Source organism: Lissotriton helveticus, chromosome 7 (assembly GCF_964261635.1).
Source record: "Lissotriton helveticus chromosome 7, aLisHel1.1, whole genome shotgun sequence".
NCBI classification, from domain to species: Eukaryota; Metazoa; Chordata; class Amphibia; order Caudata; family Salamandridae; genus Lissotriton; species Lissotriton helveticus.
In genome coordinates, this window is record NC_136068.1 from 1,156,827,841 (window position 1) to 1,156,843,959 (window position 16,119).

The 16,119-nt window shown below is 41.9% G+C and overlaps 1 protein-coding gene across 1 annotated transcript in view; it reads left to right on the forward strand.

Annotated features, from left to right (window-relative positions):
- Positions 1-16,119, forward strand: part of FAM20A (FAM20A golgi associated secretory pathway pseudokinase) — a 373,784-nt gene that overhangs the window by 332,711 nt on the left and 24,954 nt on the right. The window contains exons 9-10 of the mRNA XM_078654289.1: positions 3,529-3,610; positions 6,860-6,919. Of these exons, the coding sequence (XP_078510415.1) occupies positions 3,529-3,610; positions 6,860-6,919 (142 nt within the window). The remainder of the gene's footprint in view (positions 1-3,528; positions 3,611-6,859; positions 6,920-16,119) is intronic.

Genomic DNA, 16,119 nt, shown 5'->3' on the forward strand with positions numbered 1-16,119 from the left:
TAAACACTTTGGAATTTGACTATGCAGGACGCTTGATCGGGTGTAACCTCTGATGGTAGGGTCTTTACAGGCCACCATCAATGTGGCACATGTGTATCTTGTCCTCTCACAATGGAAGGTGATCTTTTTCAGCATAATGGCATCAGCTGGAAACATTCCAGATTTTCGAACTGCAAGACAACATATGTAATTTATGGGATCATATGCCCATGCAACAGGCTTTATATAGGAAAAACGAGCCAAGAAGTCAGACAGCGAATAAACCAACACAGATCGCGAATTAAAAGAACTGTCCTCACCGCACCACTGGTGCAAAACTGGATTGATCATTCTCACACTGAAAATGACTTAAAATGGACGGTCATTTCCAAGGTTGACCCCGATCCAAGAGGAGGTGACCTGGAGGCGAAGTTATCATCCCAAGAAGCACTGCTTATCCTCAAATACAATTCGGCAGTCACAGGATTGAATGAGATGTCCGAATTATATCACCTTTAAAGACCCTACCATCAGAGGTTGCACCCGATCAAGCGTCCTGTATAGTCAAATTCCAAAGTGTTTACGTTTGCAGTATATAAAATCTTTTGCAACTTCCGCCAATCCTTGGACTGTATACCGCTCCAGTATACATGGGACAAAAATCAGTTTCCATTCTAAGACGTGTTCGAGCCTGTATCAGCACACACTATTCCAAAGGAACCACAATTCCCATAAAACCTCGGGGCACCATCCACGTCATATATCACATGCCGGCACTGACGTACATCGCAGCGCAACGGCCCATTGACAGACGCCGTGCCACGGAGAGGAGACCGGTTTCCCGATTAAGGTAAGCGAGACCATATGCCCAGATTATAGACACGGGCCAGGAGCCCCTTATGGTACATCGGAGACATCCTTTTCCCTCTCATACTAAATCACGGGTTGTCCCGTGCGAAGGGAATCATGTTATTCAATTCCTTTCTTGCCAAACGTTCGAATTGAATTAGAAACTCTAGTTCCGGAAGTACGTAAATGAGTGACCCGAACTCTTACATTCAACAGGATTTGGTTCCCTGGGACTTATAACCAAGCCTAACCCGATATGTCGAAAATACCAAAACGAAAACAGAAGAGAGTGTCAGAAAGAAGACCCTTTTTGAATAAGGTAATCGTCTGACTCTCAATAGATCGTTTTGATGCTGCTTGTCTTCATGTGTGCTCCAATCGAATTACGAACTCCAACACACTCTTTTCCATTCTTTTACCAACAGTACATGATTGGTACTACAATATACAAGACATCACGAATGCCGCTTTGTTAAACCACGGGAACGTGAGCTTTACCATTTTTCCATGGGAAGAAGATAAGGTAACTTTTTAAGTCCTGCTGGTCTCTTTTGAAGTTGAAGGTTTTACCTCAGGAGTGAGGTTAGTAAGGAATATGTTTTTTGTCTTTTTTGCAGGAGTGAATCCCCCAAGGTCCTGATGAGAAGCCCCGCAATTAAGGGGCTTTGAAACGCGTCGACCCTGTTTTGTTTGTCCAGGCCTATTATTAGTTACTACCATTTGTAAAAAGTTTAGATTGCTTTGAAAAAAATTTTGACGGCCTACTTTTGTACTATTTGTTGTCATTTGTAAAATTATTGTAAAATCATCCCATTAATACCCCACCATTCATGACTAGAACAGATTCCTTTGTGTCTAGATGAGGGCATTCTCACACTGGTTCTCACCCCTATCTGTTTCACTTGTATGTATGTTCTGGTGAGTAAGAAGTGTTTGAAAGACTTTTTCATGGAATGAATGTTGATGTATAATCGAGTCTGCGTGATTGAGGTATTTTTCATTTACTTTGGTGTATTTTTTTACCCCTACACACTATCTCCAGATAAAATGGTTTTTAAGATACCTCCCTCTCCCTCCGCCCTTACAAATTTTGAAAAAATCTTTTTCTTATGCAAAAAAATTCAAAAAAGTGTCAAAATAATAAAAAGGATTAAGTCTGACATTTGTGTGTCTATATATATATGCAGCAACAGTTTGAAGTCGTTGTGCATGTGAAATTAGTTGATTGACATAGCAGTACTGGCAACTTGTTTTGTTTAAACTAACCTTTGGCCAAATTCGACCTTTCTAAACTGGGTGATTTATACCCGGATGGTCATATCTTCTCGGTGACAGAGGATGTCCGCTTCCACAATGCCAGATTTATGGACATTTTTGTCCGAGGCCGGATTCATTCGGCGCTTTGTGCCACTCTACCTGGTTTCCCGATTGAACCGGACTTGTTCACTCCGCCCTCACTCATCATTGAAAATGAGAGTGGGGTTCATCTCATATCTAAATTATATAAGGCATGCTCTGCAATGTTCCTGATCAATGACGACAAGATCCGCAAATTTTGGGAGGAAGATTTAGGCCGCCCCATTACGGACGACCAGTGAGCTAAATGCTGTGAGGTAAAGAAGGAAGTGTCACTCAACAGAAGGCATAAACTACTACACTTTAAGTTCCTACGGAGGATATACATCACCCCCACCAAGACCCACAGACTGGACCTTTCCAGACCCCATACTTGTCGTAAATGTGACGCCCCACATGCTGATTTTGTACATATCACTTGGACCTGCCCAAAACTACAGTCATACTGGGAGGGGGTGCATAGAACACTGGATGACATGACCGAGCTGTCCCTCGTTCCCACACCTGAAGTGGCACGACTGGGGTATGTGGTTAATTTTCCTAAAAAAATCAGGAGGTTTGCATCTCTCAGCCTGCTGCTAGCCAAGAGGGAAATAGCTATACACTGGGGCTGTCGGTCAACTCCGACTTTACAAGGCTGGCCGAACAGTCTGGCCAACTGCAACATCAACAGCGAAATATATTCCACTGCACTTCCTGGCTCTTCCGGCCCCAAACACATCTGGGGTCCAAGTAGGTCCTATGTGGAAAAAGCTAGACGAGCCACTGACTCTCAACTGGAACGGGGGAATTGTTCCTACAGGGGTGGGTAATTAGCTTGAACCTCTCCGACTGATTGATTTCCTTGGCTTAATGATACCCGAAGTTTTATTGTCTTTTTCTATAAGTTACTTGATGCTAGGCGGCTAGCACGTGGCCTTGCTGCTGGGGGGGAGAGATTGCTCTCGATGTGGAGGGTTAGGCCTTTGGGACTGTATTTCTTTTATTCCTTGCTAGTATGTACTGTGAATGTAAAAACACAATTTGGTGGCAGGGGGGGATAGACTTGACCTACATAGATATGTATGTAGATAATAAAGATGTTCCTTCTGCAAAACAAAAAAGAACAATGTTGACAATGTTGAGAACATAACACAAAGAATTGTAGTAAATAAGTTTTGTTTTGTAATGGGATGAAGGTAATGAGCTTCTTGGTGGTGTGCTTCTTAGTGAAATCAACATGAAACACTAAAACTAACTAGAATATCTAAATATGGATGTGGAACCTAAAATAAAGGGATTGGTTGTCCAAATTGAGTTTTTGGCACTATGCATTAAAGCAACTTATCTTTTTGTTTTTTAAAGGAAACATGGATCGTCATCATTATGAGATGTTCACTAAGTTTGGCGAAGAGGGTTTCTTGCTTCATCTGGACAATGCCAGAGGGTAAGATTGAATATGAACAGTTTATTGATAATCATCTTTCTTTTCACTCTGCCTCTAAGGACCATTCAAGATCATTCACTAAATACTTTTCATCAATAGAGGGAACAACTAGGCCTAGAAGACCGGAAAGTGCTTGTCTTGTCTGTGCTAATAAGAAAAAAAGCCTCAATACAGAAGTATTGTATGCACTATACATGAGCTATGAAAGGGATAGTGGGCCAGATGTACGACTGTGTTTTGCGGTCGCAAACTGGAGATCGGTCCGTTTGTGACTGCAAAAAAGAGTCCTAGCATGTACAAATGCATTTTTGCGAGTCATTGGCTCGCAAAATAGCTTTTGCGACTCTTGCTTTTAGGAAGGGGTGTTCCGTCCTAATAGCGACTTCCAAAGCAATGTACTATTGTTTTGCAACCGCATTTGCGGCCACAAAACACTTGCAATTTACCACATACTTCAAGTAAATGGTAAACCACTCGCAAAACGGGAAGGGGTCCCCAGGGGTCCCTTACCCTTTATGAGTGTGTGCAATAATATTTTTCAAGAGCAGGCAGTGGTCCAAGGGACCACTGCCTGCCCTTAAAAAATTAAACTGAAAAGTTTCATTTTTCTTTTTTAAATGCATCCTGTTTTCCTTCCGGAAAACGGACTGCATTTGAAAAAAACTGCTTTATGTAAAAAGCAGTCCTAGACATGGTGGTCTGCTGACCCCAGCAGGCCACCATCCCTGAGAGTGCTAGCCATTTGCCATGGGGTTGCAAGTTGCTCTTGCCTTATGAATAATAATGAGGCATGCAATTTGCGACCCCATTGGGAATCGCAAACAGTGGCTGAGACTGTGTCATTTTACCAACACTAGTCGTACCAGTACATTTTTAACATCAACCATCATTAATTATATCCACAGTGGATAGTGTAAACCTGGGTACAAAATCTAATCTCCCCAATTGTACCAAAATATTTTTAGATTAATGTATTAGAAATATATTATTTTCTGCAGCAGCCTAAACTCCAGTTGGAAGTCTTATAACTTTATCCCGCATTTGCTCTACTCCACTATCCCATCTTTTACCTAGCATTTACAACTTTCTTGCAAAACACTAGTCGAAAAGTATGATTAAAAAAGTGTGGTAAGTGCATGAAATTCAGGTACTATCACACTTCACAGTAAATTTTATCAAATTAGGTATACTATAGTCTGTAGACTTTCTATTCTGTATGCCTTGAAATTTTTAAGAGGCAGAGTCTTTATCTTCGTTCTGATTGCTATAAGTATTGACATTGCAAGATCAGTTTTATGGCGTCAAAGACTGATCACTGTAGGGAGCAGGGCCGGACTGGGAACCAAAACCGGCCCTGGCAAAGTTCTCGAGGCAAAGGTTAGTGAAGGCAACCAAACCAGTGGTAGGGTACATTTAGGACATAACAGGCAAAGTACAATTGGCTAATAAAAAATGCTCTGGGAATTAATGGTGCAGTGGACAAAGAGAAACCACATTCTAGCTGTAACACAAGCCTAGGTTATGAAAAATGCAGCTGATCTTTTTTTATTAAATTATGTACCTTTCCCACTAAGTCATCTCCAAGAATAGAGCCATGAAATAGGCTGGAGAAGTAACCCTTATCTTCTTGTCTTGGAAACTATCACATTAATGGAAATCTCATCAGCACTGTATCTGTCATTTGATCTTAGTTACATCATGGCTCCAACAACATAAATTATTCCTTTGTCATAGCGGAAGTCTACCTGAAACCAAATCATATCATCTTCTTTCTTCGAGATATAAGTGACTTCACTCTAACAATTAAAGCAATGTCGAGTAGGATCCTGATCATGGGATACTCCAAGGTCTCAGCAGACATATCGGAAAACAGACAGGCACCTGCAGGTGGGGGAGAATAAGGAAGTAGTTAATTTCTCACAAATTGTGACTTCTTTAAAACATAAAACAAGCCAAATGTCCGCATGAGGGCTGGAAACATCTGATGATCTGAGGCTTGGGTTTAAGGATGGAATTGTTGGCATTTTAGGGTGATGGCCAAACAAATTCAAAGGAACACCTAAAAACCTGCAAGTTTATGTCTTTTCACTTCTAATTGGTTCCTATCCTGCAATTGAGTGCAAATGTACATCTGTGAAAATGCAGAAAAAAGGGATCTTCAATTAGTGTTGAAAAGGCACATTCCACCATTATGTACTTATGTGAACAGTTCCTCTTAATGAACATTTTGCATGCAATGTATAATTAATTTTGACACAAGAATATCAGCTCAAAGATATGAGGACATAAACATAAAAACAGAGAGCAAAACACTTAATGACAGCAGGATAAAATGTCAGAAGCACAAAAACTGCGAGATAAATGGTAAAACAACCATAAATAGAGGCTTCAAGACTGATCAGAAAGTCCAAAAGGAGTGTAAAAGCTTAAAGAGACCGTGTTGAATGTTAAATAATAGGGACATAAGGTTATAAAGGGAGGATTCAAAGAGACAGAAAGAATGCTAAATATTGGAGATGGAAGGTTATAAAAGGGAGGGTCCAAGATAGCATAGAAGCTAAGTGTAATGATGTGATAGAAGCTTAACAACTGGAAGGTGGGATATTATAAAATCATGAAGACAGAAGCTTAAAGATGGAGAATAGAACCCCAAAGATATAAGTTATGGTAGAAGATGGAGGGAGGTTAGAAGTTTAAAGCAAAATTCGATATAAGCTTAAAGGCGGGAAGAATATTGCATATAAGGATTAGAAGCTTAATAGACAATGGTGTGAGAAATTATAAACAGGATAGAAGCTTAAAGATTGTTACAGAAGATCATGACATGAAACATTAAAGGTGAGGTAAAACATAAGACAGGGATGAATGAAGCCAAAGGACAGAGAGTTGCAGCTTAAAGACTGGGTACAAGCTCAAATGAAGGACAGAATATTGAAGTCAGAGGATTGAATCTTCAACGTGCAGGGAATGGAAGATTCAAGAATCTGTACACATCCTTTGCTAAAGTTAATCTTCTTTGTGCTTTTTACCAGGTATAAGCTCTGGGGGGGAGGTGTGGCCTAAGTCGTTAAAGTTGTCAACTTTTTTCTAGTGCCTAAAGTTGCATGCTGACAAATGACATATGCATGGGCTTCCACTTGACCCAATTCTGGGATCTCACTATTCCTTAGTTGTTTTTATCTGAAACAAGTTAGTCACAAGTCATTAAGTATCATGTGAAAAATAAACTTTTTAATTTGTCTCTTCTAGGTTTGGACGGCATTCGCAAGATGAAATCACCATTTTAGCGCCCCTCTACCAGTGCTGCCTGTAAGTTGGAAATCATGCCCGTTTAACAAAAATTACCATTAATGCCTCTTATTGTAGATATTGGCGCACACAGCAACTAGTTCTGTCTATTCTCTAGGATCAATTAACTAACTTATTTTAAAGAAGTAGGAAATCTACTCATCCTTGGATGATTTTAGTAAATGACTGACTACTTGTACCTTTGCAGATTGTTCACAAACCAAACAATCTATAGTATTTTGTAAATTAGAAATGACAGGACCCTTTTGGATCCTGACAGACTCCCTAGACAAGTGACATAGGTGCATGGTGTAGGTGATAGAATTCAGGATGTAGAATGTTCTGTTAATGGTTACACGCTAAGGACTAAAGATTTGTAATACCAAGCTTCATGTTTGGCGTGATCATTTACATATACCCGAGCTGAGGAAGACGTTACAACTGGCGACAAGATAGGGGACTATGTAAACCCTGCGATCTGAAGAACCAGAGTGCTCTCCCGGAGAGTTTGTAGTGGTCCAGCAGACTGCTTGTGCATGCCTTGTGTGCCCCAGTCAAAGAGAAAATAAACGGTTGGCTTATGTGGCGTCAAAGCGTCACTCCAGCTAGTGCAAGGCCTGTGCAGAAATTGAAGGCCTTATAAAAGTTTGTTTATCGTCAGCTAAAAATTTTCTGGTAAAGTCGAGGAAAGAGGTACCCTGCCACTAGGCAACACAGAGCCGTCAGTCATACTGTACGACAATGCTAAAGACAGCGATAACTAGGTACAGTGAAGCGGTAAAGGCAGTGATAGCCAGGTGCAAGAAAGTGTCAAAAGCGGAAACATTTCTGTTGCAAAGAAACGCTAAAGCAAGTAAAACCAGGTACAATGAAAAGAGATGAGGAGGGGGAATAACCGATACAAGAAACAAAGCTGATACCGCCAAAGAAGAATACAGCACCTCACAATCAGAGATTGGGCGCGATTACTCAAATGTCACCACACAGCTCGTGCTAGACAAAGGTGCTGGTCCAAGCAGGTAGCAGACACTGCTGGAGAGAGCTCCAATCCTGGTAGGGAGTTCCACAGGTCATGATGCTGCTGCATTCTTAAAACCACCACTTTCTTAAGATACTGCCAAAAATCAAAAAATTGGCGACAAATGGACTGCCTTCGATAATTTCATTGAAGCGCTGGAAGAGGCAAATGAAAATCATTAAATATCTAAAGAATTCAGCAGGTGATGGAGTAAAAGAAGTAATAAAGAAAATACCACAAGGTGATAGAGTGGCGTACCATCAAATCAAAGTGGAGTAAAACATCAAGTTCAATCTGAAGCAGAATGTTGACTACGAAAGGTACATTTTCAGTAAGGAAAGAAAGAGAGCTGGCGAAACGATGGAAGAATTTGTAGAAAGACTTGATTAGCTCATCAAGCATTGCAAGTTCTATGAGTTCAACTATGAATAGGCCATGCATCTCAGGGAAATAGATGGTCGTCTATCCGATTCCTTCAGACCATGAATGCTAAAAGAGCCACTCAGCTTGAAGCGAGTACTCATGGCTGCCAGCGTGGAAGAAATAGCTGACAGACAAGCAGCTAACATGGACCAAAACAGCCCAAATAAATCAGGGCTGAGAGTGAAAACGACGTCGAAATACAAGGTAGAAGGACATAAAGTAATGTCTCCAAAGAAAAAGAAATTGTGTTGTCAATGTAGATTTTCCTTTCCACATGAAGGTAAATGTCCCGCCATTCAACATATATGCAAAGAATGAGAGAAAGAGAACCAGTTTGTAACGTTTTGCAAAGTGAGGGAAAGATCAAGTGCATTAAGTAGAAAAAACAAAATGGAGGAAAGATCCAATGTGTCACGTCGAGGAAACAACATGGATGCCAGAATGCTCACATGGACAAGTGACCACATCAGGTGAGGCAAGTAGAAATTGAACAATGTCGATTGTCATCAAATTTCCTCATCTAAACCTTTGTCACCATCATTGTCAAGCTAAAATGAGGGAGATGGATGTGTAATGTCAATGTTGGCTTCTAGATGACGTGCACATGTAGGATTAGCTTTGTGCAAGCAAGAATGCAGGTCGAAACTAGTTTGGCAAGGGAAACTGTGAAATTCATTTGGACACTGTCACAGGATCACACTGAAAGTGAATTGGTGCTCCATACCTTTTATCATAGACAGTGGCGCATCGACAAACATTATGCCAGTGGAAAAGTACAATGAACTGTCTCCAGTGCCCCCTTTAACACCATCGAAAACCAAAGTGTATATGTAGGCTGCTTCAACGCCACTGCAAAGTCAAGGTTCATTCGTAGCAACTCATAAAAAGATGAAAGTGCAAGCACCAATTCATGTTTTGCCAAGCACTTCATTGAGTCCTGAGTGTTTACTCAGTTTCAGTATTGGTGCTGACTTGGGGCTGATTTCTGTAAACTACAATGTCATTGCCTGTCAAGGGATAATGAATCAGTTTCCATCCTTGTTTCATGGACTAGCAAGACTTAAGACCACAAAAGTGCATCTTTACATAAATGAGGACATTCGTCTTGTTCCTCAACAGCATCATGGAATTGCATTTCGTATGCAAGAGGCTATTGAGAAACAATTTGAGACATTCTTAAAGCACAACATCATTGAGCAATCCACTGGTCCGACACCATGGGTATCACCCATAGTGGTAGTGCTGAAAAAGGATAGTAGTAGTATAAGCTTTATTTTGACAGCTTGTGTCATAAAATCTAGAAGAAAAGCACCTGTTGAAATACAGATAAGAGCATAAGAATAGACAGTTCATAGAACATGTCACAATGGGTGTACAGGTTCTTCCTTACAGAACTGTATGGTTTCTGCGACATACTTCCTATAAAAAGATCTTGTGTTAATACGGCGTCCAATACTTACTTAAGAGGCACAATGCTACTGCAATCAACACCTCAGGTGGAAGGCGATTCAAAAAGTAATCCAATCGAAGGGTACTGTGTCCTTTCAACATAAACTAATGGGGAATAATTCATAGTACAAACTCATTGTTACAAACTGGTTAAAATTCATTTGGTTTTTAATTGCAGCAATTAAAAAGATATAAGAATGAGTAATGAGAGTTAAAAACAACTAGCAAGTTATTGCAGAGGTGTAAATGTGCTTATAGCGATCTCAATAAGAAAGAAGAAGCATTGTGATGTTACAGCAATTAAAATGTGCTAATTTGAGCTTCATATCCAGCAATCACATTGTCTTCCTTTTGGACCCTCTCATGGAAAAACTGCGAGGTAATTGATTACAGTAAAGTGCTTGTGCATTGCATCTAAGGGAATCAAGAATTTCGTGGATATAAAAACTGATAAACCCTTGGGCAGCTAGGCCAAAAGGCCAACCTACTGTTTACTATGGTTCTCTCATTAGGGCCCCCTCCTAATACCCAACATGTGGCTTAGGAATTTAGCCACTCCACAGACAAAGAGTGGTCTGGGATCCAATTTTAGGATGTGCAGGGCTTCCCAATAGTTCTGTCTGCCCAATTGCCGGCAGATCGGTTTTAACCATTTAGACATAGACTGCGCATAGGCCAGGCATGCAAACAGCTCATGAGCAACGGACTCCGCTGGTGCCTTGCATCCTGGGCAAATGCTCAGGGTTAGGTCATTTGGATGCCTCTTGGCTGTTACCCCACCCACGGGAGAGTGCCAAACCTGAATTGGATATATAACATCCTATCCTGAGGAGATCTAGGTAGGGTTCCAATAGTCTTGCCTGTTTGTGGAGATAGAATTCTATGGTGAGTTTCCCCTGGTTAGGCTTGGAAAACCCTTGTTGCTCAGCTCATTCCCAATAATGTTGCTTATACATCTTTTCGGTACAAGGTTGGATCTTGTTTTTCCCATAGGACCTGAAGCCCTACTTCTGATACCAGTTTCCTAACATTTCTAATCCACCCTACTTTATTGCACGTGTCTAAATGGATGACCTCTGACAGGGCTTCCATGTAGGGCAGAAGCTCTGGGGTCCTCCTGATGCGAGCCCAGAAAAGCAACATCGCCTCGCTATATCGCCGATAGAGAACCTGCCCATATCAAGCATTAGGGGAGTGAACAGGGTACTTTGGGGCTACATCACAAGGTTCCTAAGGAATTTGTGCTCTGATCTACTAAGCTCGGGTATCTTATCAAATGGATAGGGGAGGAGCTGTGTGCATCTACATTGATATACACCAAGCGAACAAGGTGACGGAAAGAGAACGACACCCGGGTCCTCAAATTGCTGACAAGATTATGCAGCTGAATGGAGCTAAAGACTTTTCATGCCTTGATTTGAATAAAGGGAATCACCAGCTCCAACTAGAAGAGAATTGCAGGTACATTACTACCTTTTCGACTCATCCACCCAATCCTTGCTCACCATTTTCGGCAATCCTAAAGCCAAGATGCCCCCTCGCATTGAGAGGTGGGGGTTACGATTGCAGGAATATGATTATACGATTATGCTTCCTCCAGGAAAAAATCGAAACCCCGCTGACTACTTCTCACGACTGCCAATACAGTGATGGCACTACTTCTAAAGTGGCTGATGCCTATGTTAACTACTTTGTGAAATCCAGCACTCCTGTTACCATATTGGTGGAGCAAATCATCGCTGCCACGGGCACTGACAGAGATTTGCTGAAACTCAAAGACATTATTATACATCAATCGTGGCAAAAACATACTCAACCTCTTCATGATGACCTTGAATATCAGAAATTAAAAAATGTGCAGGAATACATTTCAGTTACCCCAGAAGGCATCATCATATGAGGGTTGAGAATTGTCATACCTAAGTATCTGAGACAACAAGTCGTTGAACTGGCTCAAGAGGGACATCATGGAGTTGTTGCTCCTAAATGAGCTCTATGGGACAGAGTGTTTCCCTTGTCTTGATTATGGGGGGGGGGGTTGAAAATGTTAAAGGTATGTCATTTGTGCAACTGCTTGTCATCCAAAACAGCCCTGCAAACATGTCTGATCTTCCAAAGCATGCATAAGAGGAGATTACAATTGATTTCTTTGGACTCCTTGACAATGGACATCATCTAGTAGTAATTGTTGATGAATATTCCCATTTTCCCATTGTGGTAGATCTGTTGTCAATTACTCATGATAGAGTCATTGAGGTACTAGAAAGTATCTTTACAACCTGGGGTGTTCCTCCAATTGTGAAATCTGACAATGGCCCGCCTATCAATGGGCTTAAATTTAAAGATTTTCTCTCTCATCTAAATGTCAAGCATCAGAAAAACACACCTCTCTGGACATAGGTGAATGGTGTTGTTGCAAGATTTATGAACACTCTCAAGAAGGCTGTTCAGCACACTGTGCGGAAAAGCTTGAACTCAAATAAGTTCCGCAGTCTACGCTTTGTGAATACATGTCAACTCCCCAGTCTATCACGTGTGAAAGCCCTGCCACCTTAATGTTTAGGAGATCCATAGGAACTAAAGTGTCACATTGAACCAATGAGAGATCTATTGACATTGCTAAACTTTGCACTACTGACGTGTCTCACAAACACAAAATGAAGACCTATGTGAATAGACGCTGCTGTGCTCAGAGCACTCTGTTCAAAAGAAGAGACCAAGTTACTGTCAGGCAGAAACGGAACCACAAGTCTGATGCTCCTTTTGATGCTGACCCACTGAGGATTGTGACTAATAAAGGACACATGGTGAATGCTCACCATCCTGGGAAGTCTGTTTCACTAGATTCTTCACATTTCAAGCACCTGCCTCGACCTTCACCAACTCCAGGGGTCAGGCGTGATACGTGTCCACATGAGAATCCAGAGAGCTCAATGACTGTACCAATATCTCCATCACCAGGGCCAGTCATGTACACTTCTCCGGTATCTACACAGCTTCACATGACCAGATCTGGGCGATTGACTTGAGCACCAAAACGTATTATTGAAGAGTTGTAATGTACATATGTAATATTGGTTATTTTTACTTAACAAAGGGGGAGATGTAGTGTCTGTGAGTTAGAGATGACGGGACACGTTTTGTTGCTGATGGTCTCCGTAGAACAGTGAAGTAGGTATGTTGGTGATAGAATTAGTGATGCAGAATGTTCATTTAAAGGGTACACGCTGAGTAATTAGGGAGTGTAATATCAATCTCCGTGTATGGCATGATTATTTGAATCTTCGCGGGCTGGAGAACAAGCTACACAATCTACAAGAGGACGTTTGACAGAAATGTGCATGGTCACATCCAACTTTTGCTAACTTTTTTCTTAAAATTGAAAACATTCTTCTTGTGAAGAAATCTCTTGACAATGTACCCACAAAATGTTGAGATACTCAAGAGTTTCTCACAAAATATGTACTTTCTTAGCACCAGATGTAGGTGGAGGGGTGGGGGAACCATTGATACAGTTTGTGACAGTCCACAAACCCTAAACGTTATGGTGCTTACCAGTGGCGTAGCAAGGTCAGGTGGTACCCGGTGTGGAAAATTTCTTGTCACCCTACGGCTTGACAATGCTTACTGCCATTCTAGTAGCTATTCTGTACTCTTCACCTGAGGACATATATGTACTAGCTCCTAACGCTAAACTTAATACCGTGGAAATCCCACAGCCTTGACATGAAATTCAGGAGACACAGCACTCAATCTATTGACAAACGTCTTCATGAGGGACCAAGGAGCTGCTCAAGACACATGGCACACCCTGCAGTCTACACACTCACAAACAGAACAAACATTTTACACGGGGCACTCAGCAGAAATGTAGTGTTTCATAGTGGGTCACAATAATAAAGATGGGTGAACCAAACTTGTGGTACCCTTCTCAAAAGCAGCGCCTCTTGTATAGTGGTTTATTTTGCACTGACTTGCATGTCCTACATCAGGAGAGGTCTAAGAGTCTGAGTTCAGGTGTGCTGAGAAGCCTTCTGGAAATCTGCCTGGAGGGTCTCGCAAAGTAATTCTAGGACATAGCTGCAACACATCATGTTACAATTTCAATTTAATTCAAAGAAGTCTTTATTCGATTATTACATCATAAAAGACATGCATCACAATTTACAATAGCTAAAATACATGTGTTGTTGTTAAAATAATATAGGTAGTGTTAAAACAATCTAAGACCATATTAAATCGTTTATACAAAACTTCATTTGAAAATTGTTTTAAAAAGGTTACAAATATATCCTTAATTAAAAAGCCATAGTAGTTCGGGCACAATAGGTGGATACACATTTACACACAGTCGATGGAGAGCCTATGGTTTTAGGCTAAAGCCTAAGTCGAGTTGATGAACCTCGCTCTTAAGATCCAAGCCCAGCCCAAGTATTTCGCTACACCAGTTACGATCACGGGCGACAGATCTGTCTTTAGTATCCTACTAGCATTTGCTGCAGAACGTGTTCCCAGGCTCCTACAAACTGGGCTTAGCCACTTTAATCTAGGGGCAATATACAGCGGGCAGACAAAAAGAAAGTGATTTACACTTTCGCCCTGTCCTGAGCACCAGGGACAGTGCCCAGACCCACCCTTGCCCCACGTTTTGGTAAACTCCCTTAATGGCAAAGAACCGCATCTATATTGGTGAAATAATTTGCGGTCCAGGGGCTTGGTTATTGCATCCCAGTAGTTTTCAAAGCAGGGGACATCCTTCATAACAACAAATGTACCAGTAAGGTTACTAACAGTCAATCCCGAATGTCTATTATCTACTACCCAGTCCCAATATTGTAACTTCAAATCCTTTTTGGAGGGGAAGGTTGCAGTATCGGGGTTTAACCATAGTTCGCCTTGCCCTAAAGCACACAAGGTAGTTCTTAAGTCTTTAAACCAACCTATGTTAGAGGAGCCAGGAAGATCCCTAACCTCGATGCATGCTCTTGCATAGAGCTGAAGTTCGGGCGTTGTCCAGAGGCGGCGCCAGAATGCTAATGGTCGCAATCTGGCTAAGTCCTCCACAGGCTGACACCCAAGATCGCACAGGAGTGGGATCCGCGGTGTTGACTGTGGGAGACCAATAGCCACCCTAAGAAATTTATTTTGGGCAGCCTTCAGGGGATCAAGGTTGCTGTAGCCCCAGAGCTCCGCCCTATACAGGACAGAGGGTAGAACTTTCGTTCCATAAATCTTCATTAATGGGGACATAGGCCGGGTAAAGGAGCTTTTATGTTCTTTGAGCAGAGCTCCTCCTATCTGCGCATGCTTTAGTGCCAATAGATCAACCTGTTGAGACCAACTAAGGGTCTCGCTAAACGTAACTCCAAGGTAGGTAAACAGTTTAGTCTGTTCCAGGGATGTGCCCCCCATGGTAACCCTAGCTGTAATCGGGGAGTTACCTCTAAGTACCATGAATTTAGTTTTTGACACATTCACCTCAAGCTCATGCTCGCAGCAGAACAGTTCAAACCTTGTTAGGGCCTGTTGAAGACCCTGTCTGGTCTTAGAAATTAAAAGGGTGTCGTCTGCGAACATGAGCAACGGGATTTTCATTCCAGCCAGGGACAGGGCATCAGTGGGGTGATTAGCAAAATAATTGGTAACCCCATTTATATATAAAGAAAACAGGGTAGGAGCTAAAACACACCCTTGCCTTACACCTTTACCAACTGGAAATCTATCCGTTACCTCCCCTGGTCTGCCCCAACGTACTTGGGCGAAAGTTTGGGCGTGTAGATTCACCAAGAGGCGTACAAGGGGAGCTGGCATATCCAGCTTCATTAAACAGTCCCACAGCTTTGCCCTTGGGACAAGGTCAAATGCAGACCTTAAGTCCACAAAGGCTGCATAGAGAATACCTTTACCTAGGATAACAGTCTTCCAATAAAGAAGAATGAACCGAAAAGCCTGGTCTAAGGTGCTCACATGTGACCGAAAGCCAGCCTGGAGTGGTGTAAGAATGTTAAACTCGCTAATCCAGTCCTGAATCCTGCCAAGAACAAGGCGGGCTGAGATTTTTTGTACCGCATCTATAAGGCTAATCGGCCGGTAGTTGGAAGGAACCGACCGATCGCCTTTCTTGTAGATTGGCAGGATTTCTGCCCCAAACCAGGACTCGGGGACCTTTGCACCAGAGGCCAGAGCATTAGCCAGATAGACTATGTAGGGGACCCAGAGATCCTGATCCTGCTGAAATAAATCAGCTGGAATGCAATCCGGGCCTGGAGCCTTGCCCCTCGGAATAGATTGCAAGATATGTTTAACTTCACAACTCGTGAACTTGAGAGGA